The sequence below is a fragment of the Numida meleagris genome, chromosome Z (genome assembly GCF_002078875.1).
Source record: "Numida meleagris isolate 19003 breed g44 Domestic line chromosome Z, NumMel1.0, whole genome shotgun sequence".
Taxonomy (NCBI): domain Eukaryota; kingdom Metazoa; phylum Chordata; class Aves; order Galliformes; family Numididae; genus Numida; species Numida meleagris.
The window spans coordinates 56300117-56320094 of NC_034438.1; the positions used below are offsets into that span (position 1 = coordinate 56300117).

The 19978-nt window shown below is 39.7% G+C and overlaps 1 protein-coding gene and 1 long non-coding RNA gene across 3 annotated transcripts in view; both read left to right on the forward strand.

The window, feature by feature from the left end:
- SLC12A2 (solute carrier family 12 member 2) overlaps positions 376 to 19978 on the forward strand; it is a 65812-nt gene continuing 46209 nt past the window's right edge. Inside the window, exons 1-3 of one of the 2 annotated variants that reach the window (XM_021380166.1) lie at positions 376 to 513; positions 17725 to 17844; positions 19682 to 19757. In XM_021380166.1, coding sequence (XP_021235841.1) covers positions 17764 to 17844; positions 19682 to 19757 — 157 coding nt within the window. In that variant the 5' untranslated portion in view covers positions 376 to 513; positions 17725 to 17763. Of the gene's footprint in view, positions 514 to 620; positions 1405 to 17724; positions 17845 to 19681; positions 19758 to 19978 lie in introns of those variants that run through there. The other variant, XM_021380165.1, reaches the window with a different exon arrangement.
- Positions 1411 to 12176, forward strand: LOC110389552. The gene is made up of 2 exons (XR_002433286.1): positions 1411 to 3109; positions 3245 to 12176. It is a non-coding gene; the product is annotated as an uncharacterized LOC110389552 (long non-coding RNA).

A 19978-nucleotide genomic window follows, 5' to 3' on the forward strand; every position in this document is an offset into this window, starting at 1 on the left:
TCGTGCGCACCCCCAGCACACACAGCTCCGCGCTGACCCACGGGCACACGCCTATCTCCGCGCTCACTTATCCGAGCTGCACATCCGGACACCCCCACGCCCCTCCACGTCCGCGGCGAGCAGCGATAGCGCACTCGGGAAGGATCGAGATGCGGCGGCTGCGGGGCCGCCTCCTCCCGGGGGCTCAGGCTGGCGCCACGCTCCTCTCGCGAGACGTGGCCCCGCGCCGGCGGGCTCGGCGGGGAGGGAGGGCCGGGGTGCCGCGCTCCCCCCGCCCCCAAGCCCGCGCCCCGGGGCCGCTCCCCGCCGGGCGGATGCGGCGGCTCCGCCGTCGTTTGGTTCCGCGCGGTGCCGCCACCACCCTCCCCGGCAGCGGGCGGAGCCTGAGGAGCGGGCGGCCCCCCGCATCCCGCCTCCTCTCAAGCGGGGAAGCGAGGGGCGCGGCCAGGCAGCTCCGCGTCCCAGTTCCTCTCCCCGCGGCGTGGGGGTCAGGTGGAGCGAGCGTGGGCCGCGGTGAGCAGCGCTTCCTTCCTTCTTTCCCCGGCGTTGCAGCCACTCCTCCCCGCGCGGCGCTGTAACGGGCGGGAGGGAAGGGGCGGGCGGGGGTCGGAGGCGGCGGCCGCACCGGCGGCGGCAGCATCATCACCTGGCGCTGCGGCGGGGCGGGGCGCGGCGCTGCGTTGTCTGCGGCGCGCTGCAGCCCCGGGCGCTGGTTGGCGGCTTAAAGCAGCGGAGCCGCCGCCGCAAGGGGCGTTCAGGGCAGTTGGGGCCGCAGCCGCGAGGGGTGTGCAGAGCAGTTGCGGCCGCCGTCGCGCGCACTGCTCGGCAGCGCAGGGAGCAGCCATGGAGGGGAAGCAGCAGCAGCCTCCTCAGCGGGAGCCGGGCCCCGGCGATCTGAAGGTGCCGGGGGCCGCGGGCGAAGAGCCGCGCTCCGAGGGGAAGGATGCGGGCGCCGACGCGGTGGGCAGACCGCTGGGACCCACGCCGAGCCAGAGCCGCTTCCAGGTGGACCTGGTGGCCGAGGCGCCCCGCAGGGCCAACGGAGACGGCGGTACGGCGGGGAAGGGCAGCGAGGAAGCCAAGGGCCGCTTTCGGGTGAATTTCGTCGACCCGTCGGCCGGCGGCGAGAGTCCTAGCGAGCCCGGTGGCGGCGGCAGCTCGGAGGGCGCCAACGTCAGCTTCCAGAACGGCGGCGACACGGTGCTGAGCGAGGGCAGCCTGCACTCCGGCGGGCACCACCACTACTACTACGACACCCACACCAACACCTACTACCTGCGCACCTTCGGCCACAACACCATGGACGCCGTGCCCCGCATCGACCACTACCGCCACACGGCCGCCGAGCTGGGCGAGAAGCTGATCCGGCCCAGCCTGGCCGAGCTGCACGACGAGCTGGACAAGGTGAGCGGGCCTCGGGGCGGTCCCCAGGGCAGCGGGGCCCCCGGGACGGCGGGCCTCCTCCCGTCCATCCCTTCGCGGGAGACGGAGCCCGGCGGAGAGCTGCGGCTGTGCGTCCCCGGGCCGTGCATCGCAGCTTAGGGAGCAGCGGCCGCGGATGCAGCGGTTTTCCATTCGCTGCCAAACGGGGTATGCGGGCTCTGCAGGGCATCGCCGCGGGGAGGGGAGGGGAAGGGAGCGCGAGGTGCTGCAGTTTGGAGGAGACGGCTGCTGCTGCGGGGTTTAACGAGGGGTAGTCTCAGGGCCGTGTTATTAGAAGAGCGTTAAAGTATTGCGGCGCTGTTGTCTTGCAGCCCCCTGGTTTCTGGCAGCACGCTGGTGCATCCGTATCTCAGTGGGTTTTTCTGCTGGTCGAATGAAATAAGGGAACATGTGGGCCACATCCCAGTGAAGCGAGGGATGTTCTGTTTCCAGAGCTCTTTTCATCCCATCTTTCACTCCTAGTCAGTGGAATTCCATGAGAAAATGTCGTCTTTGAAGACTGCTGCTTCAGACCCTCATTAGGCAGCTCAGTGCATCTGTACTCATCTGTGCTGTGGTTTTTATTTCTGGTGATTCTCCAGCTGCGTTTTCTGGAACCACGGCGCTCTTCTCTGATAGAGGGATTGTTTGGTGATGCAAGGAGGTATCTCCGTGGCACAATTCTGAGTAGATAGCAGAAAGCTTACTAACAGTAATGACATAGTCCTGTTACCTTTTAGGTCTGCTCAGGACCAATCTAAATGATGCCCATTAGTCAGACTCTGAGTTAGTGCACAGCAGAATTGACCCATCGCTGTTGTATTTGTGGGGTTAGAGTCATTATAAATAAGCCTTGCAATCTGTGGGAAACACATGAAACTTCTTTCATATTTCTGACTCCTGCTCTATGCTGGGATGAGGAGCAGAAAGGGGAAGGCTGTTGGATAACTCCATTCTGTAAGCAGGGCATACTCTGCAATCCTAAGCTTGGCAGGCAGGTATGCTGTGTGTTTATATTGTAGCAGTTCAGCAAGCTCTTTGTGATACCATTAAGGCATTTTGGTGCATAATGTAACTTAGTCTGGAACTGTGCCTTCTATAAGCATAATTTCTTTGAATTTAAAATAAAGGATAGCAAGAATTGTTCATTGTAGGCTGTGGCAAGACGAGCTTTGGACACAGTTACGATTTTGAGAATGATCACTGGATCATTTGTGTTGCTTAAACTCAAGTACTAATTTCTAAAATGTCCTTAATTTGTTCTGCAGGACGGATAGATGTTTTAGATTTTTTTTAATTCAGTGTTTTCTCTCCAACTTCTTATGAACTTGAAAAATTAAACCCTCTCATCAACAGTGATTTTCTTGTACTACCCTAAGCTATATTGCATGTACATCAAAGTGTTAGCAGGGCAGCTGGTACAAACATCCTAGCACCACTGAATGCAACGTATGCTAAGTGAAGATCTGTTGTTTCCCCCAGAAAATGCTTGTTGTTTGTCAGGGAACTGTCATTCATTTTTTTTTTTATTTTGTCTTGAATAGCTTCTTGATCCAGTGTACCAAGGTTGGCTGTTACTTTGCATCAAGACTGATCTAGAAGCACTCTCCAGCAGTGCATTCACTGCTTGAATTTAGCTATTTCATCTTACCCTGGGTCCGCACAATACTTTTCTTGCTTTTCTAAGGTAAATGCATGTTGATACGCAGTGTTTTAGCAATGCTGGTGCTAGTGCCCATTAAAGAACATATTTGTTTTTTTTTCCATAGCTCTGTTTGCAATCTTCATATGTCTAACGATTGTTCTGATTCTGTTCTCACAGAAAAGCCCTGCTTGAGGAGGATGCAGTGTTTGAGGAAGACACACATACACAAGGAATACCTTTTTGCAAGAGTTTGCCCTATGAAGATAGGATAGGTGTCAAACCAACCACCTGAAATGTTGTTTGGTCATTCCAACGGAAACTCTTACAGTAGAAAGGGATTGTTCTTAAAAGTGGTTGTAGCAACACAGCTGGGTGATGCTCCAGTACTCTGTGGATGAATTGCATACTACCGACCTTCTCTGTTATGTTAAGCTTCAAGTAAGGGACTTGTCAGTTGCCACTGGCTGCAAATAGCCAAGGTGATTGGTATGTTGCTCCTTTGCTTGGTGTGTGTTAGTCTCTCCCTTTTAGAGAGATGGTAGCGGCAGTTTGGTGATACTGTCAGAGTTATTAATGTCACAGATAAGGTGATGCAGGAGCATCAGTCTCCAGAGGCTTAGAGCTGTGAGGATGGTTATTAATAACAAAGAAGGGGGAGGGAAACAGCATAATGGGCTCTGCTTGTTTTTGTTGTGTTTGCAGTGGTGTCCACTACCCTATTCAGAGGATCTCTTTCAGACATAATGAAGATTGAGAAGTGACCTAGCTTTCCACATGTTTTTTTATTTTTTCTTACAGTTTAGGAATATGTTTTGCCTAGTAAGGTAGAACTATAGCTTGTGAAAGACATTCCGTGTGCCTTTGTCTTCCTGAATGTAAATGTGCTGTAATGTCACAGGCTTTAGAGTTCTAGAAGATAAATGCTTTTAAAGCAACCAGAGTTGGATTGATTAAGTTATCTACTGCCATACCAAAAATGTATGGTATTGCCTTAACTGGGGAGGTTACTTTCAGAACTAGAAACTTCACAGTCTGTGAATGATTCTGATTTAGTAAATGCCTTTTGTTCAGCCACTTACAACTGTGGTAAGTGGTATGTAGACCAAGCCCTCTACTGGTAGCTTTGTTCTGTTGTCCACTAAATAATGAATGTGCTAGCTGGTTCCCTTGACAGACTGTAAGATGTTGATCTCAGAAGAAAAGCTTTACCCTGCTGCCCAAATTAAACTGGGGAGGAAAAAAATAAAAGCATTCATTTAAAAACAAAAATGTGCCTGGCTACCTTCTACACAGAGGAATTCACATATCTGTCCTCTGAATTTGAAGACAGAAGTAAATAAAACGTTGGTGATAGTCTTGATGCAGGAGTCATTTAAAATCACAGGGTTGATTATTTTTTCTAATTTTTTAATCAAGTTAGATGGTGTGTTCTTTAAAATGCTTTTTCTTTGATTTTTGTTTTGTTGAAGGAATATTGCAGTTTCTCTTATGATTTGAAACATCGGGCACAGTGAAAAAACTGCATGTGGCATTGCTTTTTTAACAAGGAATGTATACTTTTTTGAATATGGTGCATGACTGCTGAACTTTTCTAGTTCTTGGTTTGTCTCTGGTAGTTAAGATGCTTAGAAGACTAGAAGATGATTCTAGTCTATCCAGTTAGCTGATGATGTAATGTGAGGTTTGAAAGCTGCCTTCTCCTCACTGTCTCTTTGGAAGGCTGGCTCTTGCAGGTAGGACTCTTCTTGCAGCACCTTGGCTGTCGTCAATCATTAGGTCTCAGAGTTCTTGAGTTACTGTGATTTTAATTCAAATCACTTCTTATCTTTCTTGCTCTTTATATTTGTAAGCAGTACTTGTATTTCTTTCTGAACTTGTGTCCTACTAAAATAAAACACGAGAAGTTCTTTTAAGCTTGGTCACTGTACTTTTAGACATCCTAGAAGCCTTTTATTTGTAACTGTTCTTGTTCACACATTTTGAAAAATGATGAGCTCAGCGTACATGAACTTGGATGAGGCTTTACTGACTGTGTGCAAAATGATGTTTAATGCTTTTTTAAAAATCTATGTGGAAAATTCTCACTTACCGTGGTAACACACAATTATTTTTTTTGCCTTGATGGTGATAACTAATAAACTGCTGCCAAAAATAGCAATGTTTTGTGTTAGTCCTCCAAGGTTAGTTTTTTAAGGAAAATTTGTATTTTGCATAATTATGTTGCATGAATCTTCTTATCTGATCTTTGTGATGTCTTCAGTCTGGAACACCTATCAAGTAATGAAACCTTTGAACAGTCTTCAGCAAACTGCTAATATTGTTCTTACTACTTCATTTTTGTTTTGTTCCAGAGAAGCTGGAAATAACAGAGCTGTTAACAGGTTGTGGTTTGAAAATGCAAGTATGGGCTGCTGCTGAAAGCATACAAATCCTGCTTTGTCTTGTGGTTATGTATTTATACAACTTTAAGCTGAATCTGGAAACTGTTGTGGTTTATACAAAATAAACAACCCTCTCCCAAAATTGGAGATCTTTTACTCTGTCAGGTGGATCAACTCCCTGATAGTCCACAGCAGTGATCAGCAAACTTTTTTGATTCTGCAGCTATCAGTAAAATAATTTTGAGCGCATACCCACAGTATGTGTTCATTTATAAATTACATTATGTACATTATATTAATAGAGTAGTACATTATAAAATATAAACAAATAGGATGTAAAAAGGTGAGATGAAGATGAGCACCACTTCAAAATTTTTTAAAATTCTATTTATTTATATTACAGAAAAATACTTTCTTCCACATCCCAGTGGATTGTTCTGCATGTCTCTTGGGTTTTGTGCACCTTTCCCTGAAGACTACTGCAATACTCTGAGCTTTGTGAGCACTAATGTCAGAAAAGAAGGCACAGTAATTTTCCAGTGGAGTACAAGGAAGGGAGGAGGTAGTGCTTGTTCAGAAAAAACTTGACTTTAATAAGCTGATCTTTGCTCTCATGTCGTCTGTGTCAGTAAGATGTTCAAGACCAAAACATGAAAAATAGTACTGATTTCTCTCTGGATAGCTTTTCTTTCAGCATAGGCTACGTCAGAACAGGTTAAAAATGAAAATGCTGCAGAGTGATTATTAATCTTCAAATTAACTTTCTCCCCCTTTGGTACTGTATTTGATCATACCTCATTTGATTTTTCATTCCTAAAGAGTATTCTTGCAGAGAAGGATGTTGGCAAGATCACTATCTTGGAGTAATTCAAAACAGTGTACTACATCTTCAGATGCATCCTTCAGATTTTCTCCTGAAGCCCTGTATAATATTCAAATGATGTGAGCAACCACAAACCCATTCCTCTTGCTCCTCTTTTTGACATAGTTAGCAGTAATTGCAATATGTTCATTTGCTAACTATTTTAACTCCACCAAGATACTTTTCAAATTGTTTGCCTTTCACTATTGTGGAAGTTATCCAGTTCTTACGGCTTGAGCACGTGGAACATCTCTGATTTATTTCTCCACTTCAGCATGTTGATTATTCCTGATAAACTTAATGTTGTGGATTTTTTTTCTCTCTAGAAAAAAAGCCATTTTCTCTGGATGCTAAATTTAACTCACAGATGTGGTGAGTAAAAATAAAATAAAAATGTTCCTATCCAACCACTTTAACAAGGAAGGTCACCTAATGTCTTCATTTCCCAAGTTGACTTCCTCAGATGAACTGCTTCTATTTCAGATTAGTAAAATTTTTGAATTAAAAGGAAATAGCAGCATCTGTTGCAGCTGTGAAGGAGCACTCAGTGCTAGGTTAATGTTTCAACTTGCTCGAAGGAGTTTCTGTGGTAGAGAGACTCCTAAGGCTATCCTGTGTAATCGTTCTCTTAAACTGGAAGTGTTTTGACAGCTTTGACTTGAATGTAACCCTGTACAAGTGCTGTGCTTCATGATCATACTAGCTCTGCTCTGTGATGGCTTAAGGTACTGTGCAGTAAGCTCCATCTGTCAATTCATGGTATGACATTAAAAATTTAACCAGTCCTTAATTGATTTTTCAGTTACTTCACTGGAGTGTTTAGTCTATTATAAGAAAATGGGTTAAATGTAAGTTCATTACCTGGAAATAGACTTATAATTAGAAACTGAAGAATGTTTTTAATGTTGCGGCTGCATACTGTGCTACGTTTACTCCTTACTCCCTACCTCTTGAGTGGAAATTGCATCGTGTTCTGTTTGTCAGAAATAGATGACAATTGAGAAGCAATTTCTTGAGCAAGAATTCTAAAAATCAACCTTTTAGAGGTATGGAGGGTAGAAGATGACTTGGGAATTTGCTGTATTGAAAACAAGTTCTTGAGTGAGACTGAAATAGGAATTCTCTTGTATTTATGGACAGAACATTGTGTTATTTGGACTGTACTTTAATACGCAAATGGCTATGTCAGTGGCTTCCTAATAGGATTTGATTTGACTGTTATGTAATTTAATGTTGCATCTCCTCATTCTGGAGAAAAAGTTGTGTAAAAAAAAAAAAAAAAAATCTGAAAAAGACCTTTAATTGTTACATGTATTAGGCTTATGTTTTTCAGATAATCAAGTGAAAACGACTTTTGTTCAGAAATTTGATTTGTTTTCCTGAGGAATGATTTTTCTTTTTGTATCAAAGAAATACAACAGTCAGTGCGTGACTTTGATAGTCATTCATTGTACAGTGATTCTTTTGAAAAAAGGATCAAAATTCAGTGGTGCAGCAAGGAAACTAGTATGATTCTGGAGATGACAGGAAAGGAGTTCCAGCTTCCAACTGTAAGGGTCTTCACCAGAAGGTCCTAATGCTCTGCTATTAAAACTCGTAAAAACTTCAAGGGTAAGATTTGATCTAAATCAAAGAAGATTTGGTCATATTTATACAGAAACAAACTTTTACTCTGTGATCCATGAAAACCAGGTCTTGATTGGTGAGTTAGGCTACAAGTCTTTCTTCCTCTTATAGCTGAGCTGGATGGATTAGTTACCGCAGCATTTGTGCAGGAAGCTGTGTTTTGTAACTAGACATTAATGATAAGATTCCTGTTAACTAGAAGTGGAGACACTTTTTAAATCTTCCTTTGCCAGAAAGTTATATTTTTCTTAATTCCTGAGTCAGTTATTCCTTGAGAGGAAGGGCTGACTTCGTCTGCAGTATTTCTGCGAGTGCAGGATGTGAGCACTGTAGATTCACCATGGGGTAGAGGTCATCTTTTGTTTCTTTCATATTGGTAATTATGAGCTCACTTGGAGTATTCGTGTTGTCTTGTCCTTATGGAGGGATGTATGTATCTATGTATGAACGTCTACAAAGTAATTCATTTTGATGCTTTTGCAAAATGTTCTTTGTCTCTATTGTTTCTAGCATGGAGAAAGTACTATTTGTATTTCAGATAGGTGCACCAGAGTCTTGTCCCTTGCAGATTTCAACAAAACTGCTGCCGTGTCATGTGTAAGAGTTGCTTGGAAGGATTCTGTCCTATTCATTCCATCTCACTGGCTGCAGGCTTTCAAATCTCAGCCTTTCCTTTGATATTAGACTTTAGTGCTTACTCACTGTCAGTGTGACCATTCCTCTTCAGTTATTGAAGTTCCTAATGGAGTCCAAAGATTTAAATCTTAACTTCTTATGCTGACATTATGACCGTTAGATTAAATACTGTTGATGCTACTGTTGTTTCCAGATGCACTGATGAGCACTCTCTAGTTTGAGAAAGACTTTGTTTTGATCTGATATTTAGGAAATAAATGTGACCTTTTTTTTTATTTTCGAGCTAAGACCTCAAAACTTCTAGTAATGCAGTAGAGGGAGAAGGTAAAGGAAGGAATGGAATCAACTTTAGAATATGATACAGTGTTCTAATGTTCTAATGTCAAACATTGATCTGACATTCCAGATTTGTCTGTAGAATATTTCTGTCTTTTGCCTCTGTCCTGAATTTTTCATTTGGTAAGAGCTTTGTTTTAAATCATGAGTGTCCAGCCTTTTGATTTGCCTGGACTGCACTGAGTGAAGAGGAATTATCTTGGGCTGCATATAAAATATATAATATAGGCAACGTGCATAAGTAGAGAAACTTTATTTGAAACATTTATTCTAATGCTTTGAAACATACAGATAAGAATAGAAGAGTGTTTCAGACTTTATCATAAAATATTTAACTTACTATGTTACTTTCTTGTAAAAAAAAAAAAAAAAAAAAAAAGTGGCTATTAAATACAGAACTCCTGAAGTTAAGGCTCTGCTCTTTGCCAGGCCCGTGTTACTTGATCATAAACTGAACCAGGGCATAGTTGCTGCAGCCCAGACTGCCTCAGGGTCTTAACTTCTTGAATGAATTCCTCTGCATTGGTGAGCACCAGGTCTAGTAACGTGTCACCTCTGGTTGGTCTGTTTAGTACCTGGATCTGGAAGTTGTCCTTACAGTACTCCAGAGGTCTCCTGGATTGCTTGCAGCCACAGTGTTTTGGTTTTTTGTTTTGTTTTCAGCAGATATCTAGGTGGTTGAAATCCTCCATCAGGATGAGAGCATCCATGTAAGGTTGAAGTGGTAGTGTGGTTAATAAGATTCCTATTGTCCTTTAGTTAGTATACCACCTTGTGAGTACTGTGATTTACTCCTAAGTTGAAATCAGTTGTTGGAACAAATTTCTTGATTAGCAGTCTTGCTTGCAAGGTTAATAATCCCAACTGCTGGTGAGATCTGGATGGAAAAATAGATGATTCTCTATCCCTTTGAAAAAACCTGAAGTAAGAATGGCTCTTAAAATCAGAAAATAAAGATATGAATAACTATGCTCAAATATTGTTCAATGTTTGTGTAAAAAGCAGTACTGAGTTGCAAGACGGTGAAATACAAGCTGATAGCAGAGATGTGGAGCTGGCTAAATCTTCAGCTGACACGTTAATTGTAACTGTAAATTTTTCCTGTGTTTAAAATTGTTCCACTGTAATCAAAGTACTACAGGCTAATTTCAGCTTAAGATAACAATAAAATACTCTGCTTGTTGCAATCTCTTTAAAAATCTTTGGAAGTGGATGCCAAAAGTATTTGCTGCTATATTTTAAATATATAATTGTGGAGATGGTAATGTAGCCAAAGCACTTAAGCTTTTTGGTCTCTTGGCTGCAAACTTGAAAACATCTTCCTTTAATTGAGATTAGTATCCAGTGGTTGAATCTGTTACTGTTTGATTCAGTGAATCTTTAAGAACAGATCATGTTTCTTCTGGTTAATTAATCTGTTGTTGTAAACCGTTGACAGGTAGGTAACTTTTGGGTGCCATTTAATACATTAGCAGGCCTTTTTTCTAGGTTACAGCTGTAAAGATAAGCGGTAAGAAGCACTGCTTCAGCCAGGCCTGAATATTGATATATACTGAATAGTTCTGCTTTCTTAATAGGAGGGAGGATTTGGTAAACTCATTTTGGCTTAAGTGAAAACAGTGTCTAACAAAACTTTAGGATTCATGCTTCTGGAACAGGTCAGTAGAAAGCATAGATAACAATAGACTCTCCATGCAAGTACTAACTGTACCTTAAGTGTGTGATATTAGAGCAAAATATTTTTGAATAATTACGTACAATACTTCTTTCCATCAAACTCTGTTTCCATTATAGAGAACACTTGAAACCTGTCAGAAATGTAAATATGTTCTTCAATTTTAGTATTAAAATTCCATTCTGATTTGTTGTTAGTCTCCAGTGCAAAGTTCAACTATCAACTGTATCTCAACCATACTGTACAGTGGTAGGCTGAAGAACAGTTTGAAAATTAATGTTACCAGATCAAGTCTAAGATTAGAACTGTTATTTTTTTCTCTCACATACTTAAGCACTTAAATACTATGTATTCACAGGCAATCAAATTTGAAACTACTCTTGATTAAAATGTTCATGCAAATTAATCACAAGACTTTTTTTTTTCCCTGGACAGCAATGTATTTAACACAGCTCCATAGAGATTTACAAGTTTTGGAAAAGAAACTCAGCAATCTGTTTCTTAGACCACATTAAACCATGGAGATAAAACCATTAAAACATGAAAACAGTTTTTTGAAGCCCCTTAAGCACAAACTGTGTGCATCCACGTTACACAAATGTTAGCATGCTGATAACGAAGTGTTTTAAAGCTAGCCAGCTTATTATTTGCTGGTATGGTATCACACTTGCATATATCTGCAGTTACATTGACGCAGAAGTTGTCTCCGCATCAGAGTTGTACATTTGTGTCAGCACAATTATTCCATGCAGCTATTCTGTGTATAAAATGTATTTAGTGATTCTTAAATTTTACATTCACATCATCAGAAATATCACAAGTGATGTGGGAAGAAGAATCTAAAAGTTCATTCCAGAAGGGAAAATGGATGGTCTGTTCCTTCAAGAAAGACTTTTAGAGAAAAAAGGGAAGCATTTTGTAATTCTGCTGATTATTTGATAACTCTTCAGTCTCTCATTTCTTTTCTTATCTGTACTGTAGGAAAAGCATGTCTGAATTAGAAAACAGTAACAAATGGTCATTATTTTTTTTCCCCCATTGTTTTGAGCTTAGTCAACTCAAAAAATTTTTGTGCTATCTATAATGACAAGTTTTGAACTTGGTAGCCATAATATTAAGTATATGCTGCTGTGGAGTTAAGCTGTTTATGACTATAATCTCTACATATAATTGACCTTTGAGACAACTGGCATGCCGCATCTGGATCAGCGCACTGTACCAATCACTGCCTTCCATTGAAAGGAATTTCTTAGAAGTGGTGGTGCCATAGAGTTGATCTTTTCTGAGAGGAGCTGAAAGCTGCATTGAAGAACTGTAGAAGTTGTGTGAGGAAGAATTCCATTGTTAGTGATTGCTGTAAACATGTCTAAACACAAAATCAGTAGCAGATAAAAGCACAGTCACCTTGTCAAGGCTTTGGTGGTTGTTACTGAGAACAGAGACATGATGTTAAACCCAACTGTTCTGCTTGAGTTGATGAGAAACCATTCTTGGGTGGCTTGCCTATTGTCCCATCCTGAGAAAGTGTGTTAAATGATGAAAGTACTATGCTTGGAATGAGAGTATGTAAATAAAGGGCAGTCTTGAGTACAAGCAACTGTTCTCTTGATTAAATGTAGGGGAGTACCACTTCTAAATATTGATGTAGAAGTTGGAGCTTGAAAATATGAGGCTCTTTTGATTTTCTTTGACAGTTTGATAGTACTAGCTATTTAAGTTTACTTCACTAGCATATCCTACTAAGGCAAGGAAAAGCTACTGTTTGGAAGCCTAGGGAATTTGTGTTAGAGAAAGCACATAGTTGTTTTTTTTTTCTTTTAGTGTACTAAACCACTTTAAAAAAAAAAAGTTATGTTGTAGTCTCGGATGGTTCTGTGGCCTCCTCTGCTTTCCCAAGAGTAAGGAAAATAGGAAAGGTAAGGCAAATAAGTTACTAACTTGGAACATGCAAAATCAGACAGCCTACAAAGCAGATTGTGTACAGGCTTCTGCTTAAAGGTTGCAGTCACAAAGTTTTTACTTGAATAAAAAAGAAGTCCATAAGATTATCCTGGGAAAAAAAAAGAGTTTAGAGAATCTTCTAATTTGGAGTACTTTAAAAATGTGTTTTAAATATTGGGGAGGTGTTGGTGAGGGAAGAAGGAGGATCCGAAGCTACACCTACCCTCAGATTTTTGACAATTTTACAAAATTGGAATGAATACGTGGTGTGATGTCTAAACATTATATCAAGTGTTTTGTTTTGTAGTGAGATAAATTTGTGCTAAGTATTTTTGTCTCTTATCTCCTGAGTTAAGTGATATTTACGCCTGGAGAATGAGAACTTAGATTTGGTAAAAAATCAAGAATCCATAAAGCTGTTGTTTTTTGAATTTCCTTGTATAATAACACCATTATCTTCTGTCTGTTAACAATGAATGGTATACTTGCATGAATAGTGCCCCTTCTTCCTTCCTTTCCGAGAGCAACTCACTTGAAAATTTGAAAAATCAATCCTTTAATGTGCATGCTTAAAACCATTGCTTAGCAGGCATATTTGCTACCTGCAAATTCCTGATCACTTGTTTATTGACTTCAGTATGAGCGTAGACGTGATGTTTTCATTCATGTACAGAGACATCCAGTCCACAAAATTTAAGCAATTATCATTTGTTTCAGAACTCTCAGTAAAGCAAAATAGCAATATTTTTTTTTTCTGACAGGGAAGCTTTCTGCACACCAGTATATGTGCTGCATATGAAAAATCTCTAATTTCTTCTGCCTGTCAAGTTCTTTCTCATTTCTAATGCACTTCTAATAAGCATGAGGGCTATTCATAATTGACACAAGTAGCTTATTGTTATGGTTATGAAGCAACACTGGAGAGGAAGTAGACTATCTTAAACTGTTAAATGATCTATGGTATAGTAATGCAGATTTGTGTGAAGGAATAGAATTCAACTATTTCTTGACTAGATTCCTATCAGTGTTTAATAGTTGTCAACATTTAAATGTATTCTGTCTTAGTGTGGGTGAACAATGTGAGTGATTGTTCTTTGGGCTTCTTAGGTAAAAGAGTACTTTGGTAGATAATTGTGTCAATAAGGGCATTTCTGATTTGAAATGGTAAAACCTTCTCTTCTTGCCCATTCTCTTCTGCTCTTCCCAGTCCACAGTACTGTAGTGTTTATTTTTACTATTGATGAAGATCTCATCATACACATTTTTGTTTTCAAATTAGTGCTAGTGATTTTTTTCCCCATACAGTGACTTGATTAAAAGCATTGCTTCCTCATGACCACAAACATGGAAAAGTAAAGCGTCTGCTTTATTTACAGCTGAGACTACAGTGAAGCTTTGTTAATCAGACATTAAAGGGCTGAACTTGGAATTCTTTTGTGCTTACACTTCGTAATATCTGTGTTCTTGGTGGTGCTTCTTTGGGCACCCACTAGCACTGATAACCAGCAGTAACGTTTCAGTTATTGAGTGTACTTGGAAATATTTTTCAAAAAAATATTGCACAGTGTAGAGAGACAAGGCAAACAGAACAAAACTTCCTTGTATTCATTGTGTGAGTATCTTGGAAATGATCTGGTAGGTGATAAATATCAGTTGCAAGGCATTATCTCCTTCAGTGTAAGACAGAATAAGCAGTAGACTTGTTTGAATAATCCAGTGAAATGTGTAGTTTTATGATGAGTGGAGGTTCTTTTATTACTTGGTAAGCTGTGGTGATATGCTGAACTATGTAATTGTCTCTTGCACTAGATACTAGGATGCTGTCAACTTTCTCTTAAAAAGCTGAATGTGCAGCAAAGTGTTTGCCTTATTTTTTTAAAACTGTTGTGACGCAGTATCACAGTGTTAACTACTTCAATTGCGTGTAATATTTCAATGTTCTAGGGCAGAAATATGGAGATTTCTTCCATCTCTCCCTTGATCCTCTCTGACCAGACTTCTCCTTTTAAAAAAAAAAAAACACCAAATATGTATTGTTTCTTATTAGAAACATTATGACTTTTTGTAAACCAGAAGATGTTATCAAACACTTGCAGTTTTCTTGGAGAAAGCTTTAAAAACTGCTTAGTTAATACAAATGTAACTCCCTTAATGCCAGACTTGAAAACTGAGTTTGTTGCAAGCATAGTGTTGCGCTTTCTGATGGGAACGTGTTTCTCCCTGTGAAGGAATAATTACGTACAATTACACAATTGCATATTTGATTGCGGGTTTTTCTTTCATGATTGTGAACTTATCTGTTAAATTATCTTTATGACTTCAGGACTTGCTTTCTGGGCTGAAAATATTTTAAGGTGATCTCAGGGTTCCTCAGTGTTCTCAGGTTGCTGTGGCTACTTGCTTTAGTGGTGTAGAAGGCAATGACAGTATACACGTTACCACGAAAGTCTACAAAGAGCTTCAATTGCGGATACTGGCAAACTTCAGTGCATCATATTAAATGCTCTCTTGATAAAGCAATGTAATACAGAAAAAGATAGTATAGAAATAGATTTGGATTGTGTCAAACCTTGCCGTTGTTCTAGCAATTGGTTCTTTCTGGTTGATTCAGATTAGCTTGAGTTTCATAAGAACCTGAAAGCATTCTCTATGTAAGGTTTAGAGATACCAGTCAGGTTTTTGTGGTTTAGAAAGTTAGAACTGTGTTCCGTATTGATTTATCTTGTTTGAAAGCAAATCTATTTGTTTTAAAACAAATTTATTCTACCTTCTTCTTGGAGTCCCTTTCGGTGATCTCTTAAGTCTGTTAGTGCACTCACTCTGAATGCTAGTGCTAGGAAGACTCCAAAGGGCACTGCTGAGTTCACAAGCACACTGCTGGCAATGGGAATGTAGAGCTGTGCCATCCCATAGCTGTGGGAGGCTGTATTGCTCCCTTGAATTATTGTTGAAAACTTTTCTGACTGTGAAAACTCAACAAGTGAAAAAAACATTCTTCATTTCAGAAAAGCCTGGCTAGTAAGTTTCAGTTTATGGCTGTAATCTGTCTTTTGCTTTAAGGTAAGTTATTTTCTCCTTTCCTGTTTTTGGAGGAGTGTGATGGAAAGAAGCTTCTGGTGGGTGTTGCAAGCATCAGTGTTTAATCAAGATATTAATACCTAAAAAGAGTTTTGAGTTTTTTGTTAATACTTTCCTGCACCTCTAGAACGGTAATCTTCTGGAAGAGTTCTCGAGGGTACTGGAGTGGGGCAGTAGTATGCAGCCTCCTTCTTCTCCATCGTAAACTTCATATGTGCCTGCATTGAGTGACAGTCCTGGTGAGGAACCTTTCAATTTCTTTAGCTTTGGCTTAAACAGGTCAGCATAGGCTCAGAAAATGTGCGGCTTGTAGCTGTATTGAAGGAAAAAATAGTTACTCTCCTTTCTGAATTATGGATGGCTAGAATTCGTTCCATGTAAAATCTTAAGTGTTGCAGTGTGATAACACTGTAACTTGATCCTCACCCTTTTATTTTTTTTCCCCATTCCAACTTGTTACACACCATTTTTTTGCTTGGTTACTTTCTAGTCTGAGTACTTGCATACAAGCAAAGCAGGTAGATTAATCTGGTCAAAGGCTATGAAAAACTCTCTTGAATTTACAGCCTTTAGATCTCTTCTATCCAGAAAATCTGCAGTTCAGCCGGCTTGTTAATTCCATTTGTCTTTCTTTTTGCCGTCTGTTTGAAGTTTGTACATCTATTTAATTCCTTCTTCCTGGAGATAAGAAAGCCTGGTAAAAGTAACGATCTGAAAATTGTTGGGGATTCTGCCTTATGCCACATAGGATTGCCGCATGTGTTGCAGATGCAGCTATTTGTAAGAATTCTGCAATACAAAGTACTTGAGAGAAGCACAGACATCAGCTTGTGCTAATAAGTTTTGGATAAGGTTGACATAATCTCTTTTTTTTAAAATCTGTTTGTATACTCACCTCTATAGCTGACACCTTCCGTAAGTGGTAGTTCAGTAAATGTTTCCTTGGGACTCTGTGCTGATTATATATTTGGTACTAATATATAAGATGGAGGAATAGAATAACATTTCACACACTAAACTTCTTGTGTGCCTTTAGTACAGAGAAAACTTGAAGGTGCATTTTGAGTTCAGTCTGTTTTGTCTTACGTAGTGGAGATAAATTCTGCTTTTTGCCTCGTTGGGGTGCAAGCTGTCTCACAAAAACTGCTTGAGCTGTTTTGTTGAATAGTATCCTCTGAATGGTAGTTAGTTCTTCTAGTATATTCATTCTTATATTTGTTGCCTTGGATTACTAGCATACTTTGCGTAGAATATTTCTGAGGATTTCTTGCAGTGAATGCAGGAAGTACTTACGTTCAAATGTTTAGTTGTTCACTGAGCAAAACAAAACAGGTTCTTAAAGAGTAAGCTTACTGTGTGTGTGCGCACATATGTACATGTGTGAATATATTTATCTACATCAAATAATTGAGGCTTATGTATTGTAAGTCTAAGAATTAAATGGTGAAGAGAAGCCCTGACTTGGCCTTTATGCATGGGCCTGAAGTTCCTCCCATCTTTCATCCTTGCCTTTTAAGCCGGAACACAGTGTTTGTGAGCAGATCCTTCTTCCTTAATTCTTTCCTGAAACGTCACTCCCCCACCCTCCTTTCCAGCAGCATTGTCTTACAGTGAATAGTAGAATACCTTAAAGGAAAGTCAATAATTTATGACCTGAAAAATTGATTAACTGACAGCTCAGCCTGGGCTACAGGAAGTCCTGTAGATGAAACCAGTAACTTGTAGCCGTACACTTTCAGATGAAGAAATAAAACTTTATATGCTGTACCGGTCACCTGTATTTGAAACTATATAGCTGTTGTAGCAAAAAAAATAAAAATAAAAAAATAAATGTTTGTTTCTTGGTGCTGTAGAACAGATTCTTAAAAATACTTAACTACTCTCCCTGTGAACAGTTTTCACTAACTGAGGCAGAATACATAAATTGTCCCTCTAAGTTTGATGTCTATTTGTCAAAATTTGTAAGCTATTCCGTGCCTGTTGCGTGGAATGTAAAATGGTGGCTTATGCCTTGTCATTCTTTAATTTTTCCATTTGTACAACTACACTGTTCTTAAAATCTGAGTATTGTGTTCCTTCTTTATGCTGTTAAACACATAAAACAAACGTTTCCTCTTTTAAGGAACCCTTTGAAGATGGCTATGCAAATGGAGAGGAAGGAATGCCAGCTGGAGATGCAGCTGCTGCTTACCAACCTGACAGCAAAGGGATAGTTAAATTTGGTTGGATAAAAGGTGTATTGGTAAGTTTTATATATGGTACCTAAATGCCTTAAAAATGTCTTTCTAGTAACCTTACCTTTTGAGGTGGGACTGTAACAGCTTTGTATAAAGAAAACTCAGGATATGAAAATGAACTATAGTGAAGTTTATTGTCCTTTTACTGAATTTTAAGGATGTAAATACTGCAGGACTTCTAAGTTTTGAAGTATTTATGGTTTCTCTGCACAAGATTTGTTGTTTTGAAGTTGCATGATGTGCAAAATGCTAAAAGATGATATAAACATTCATATGTAGTAAAAACAAAAGCTACAAAACTGTATGAGTTGCAAGTGGTACAGACAAATGAAAATTGAGAGAATACCTATGTATTCACTTTGTAAAGTTTAGACAGATAACTTGATACTTAATAGTTTTTTTTACATAAACACTAAGTACTGCTGTATGCGGGTACCTACATTTGAATGGCAAAATTTGAACTGTTAGAAGAAGTTGACTCAATATTAGTACTTTTTATGATGGGGAAAGAGACTTCTGAGTCTCTCCCCACACAGAACAATGGAAAATTATGGATAACACAGGGCATTCTATTTCAAGTGCATATTAACTTACTCTTTAGTATTTTGGCAGAGAGAAGCCATGATTAATACACGTACTCTCCAAAGCTGTGAGACTTTGTAGTGGAGGCTCTAAGTGCAATAACTGGTTAATATATATTGAACTCAAGCATTCAGAATACCTGATCTTTAGTTATGCAAAATTTCACTGTGCATTAGCAACTTCCTTACAAGTCTTGAAGTAACAGTATGCTTTCTCATGGGAGAAAGAGTACTTCCAGCAGCTGTATAGCAGATATGGTGCCTTCCTCTTGATGTACCTCAACCAAAGACCAAGTTGTTCATTTCAAAGCAGGTGTGAAGCTGATGCTGGATTTCTGTAAACCCAATTTTTGCATTTATGCTATTTTTCTGAGCAACAGTTCTAAGTACTGAAGAATTTGAAAGAAGTACTGATAGTGCATATTCTGTGCAATGACTTGAAGCTGATACTAGATGTTTTCATGGGATGAATGTTGCTGCCCAGTTTCTTCCAAAATGTATTTAAAAGTTTTAAGAAGGTTTGAATCTTCCAGTTGGTATTTTCTTGTATGCATAAGCTGCCAAGGTGGATGTTTCCAGCTCAGATTTTTTAGCATTTCGCAAAAGACAGTATAAATCTCTGAAAACATCTTACTTTAATGGTTTGGAGAGGTACTTGTGGTTCTTGAGGGTACTCACTACCTTCAGTGACCAGCTAAACCTTTTGCAGGGTTGATGCTGTATTTTTCAGATGAGAGGGATACCTGAAACTTGCTGTTTATCTCCTGTCTAAAGTGTATATGGTACAGTCTCTATTTTAGTGAGGATAAGAAGCAGATTTAGTCCCCTTCCTACTATACCTTCTGCTTCTACTTCCTGTTAGTGTGTTGCTCTACTGTAAGATATTGTTGAGTTTAACGGTTTATTAAATTGAGAAAATATTTAGTAAGGTATTGCTTTAGTTGAAAAATAACATGTGGGAAATGTGAATTAAAACAGTTGGAGACCTTGCAATTGTATTTTAGTGATGTATTCTGTAGTATGAATTTTGAATCCTAATTTTTAACTGCTTTAACTTTCTCTTGTTCAAGGTAGCAATATTTTAATTGTGCTTAGGTTTCCTTTTATTTTTTAATCAAACCTAAAATTAAGTAAGTAATGTATTCTTGTAAAAACCATTTAAAACATAGTGAGGAAGAACTACAAGATAACTCAGACAGTATGAATTAGTGGAGGTGAGGGCAACTTTAAGACATAAATTAAATGTCTCTTGTTATCTCAGGTACGATGTATGTTAAATATTTGGGGTGTGATGCTCTTCATCAGACTATCGTGGATCGTAGGACAAGCTGGAATAGGTATGTGTACAAATGTTATACCTTTATTTCAGTGGCTTTTAAACGTGATCTAATAAAGGTTTTAATCTTGAACTTATTAAACTGGGGTAGAAAATTGCTGTGATATGGCCAGTATTTTACTTTTACTAGAACTTCAAGCAGTATAAAGTTACTTAGAGCTTCTCATTTAGCTACAAGGTACATAATTTTAAAATTGGTATTTTCAGATCTTTTTGTAGAGA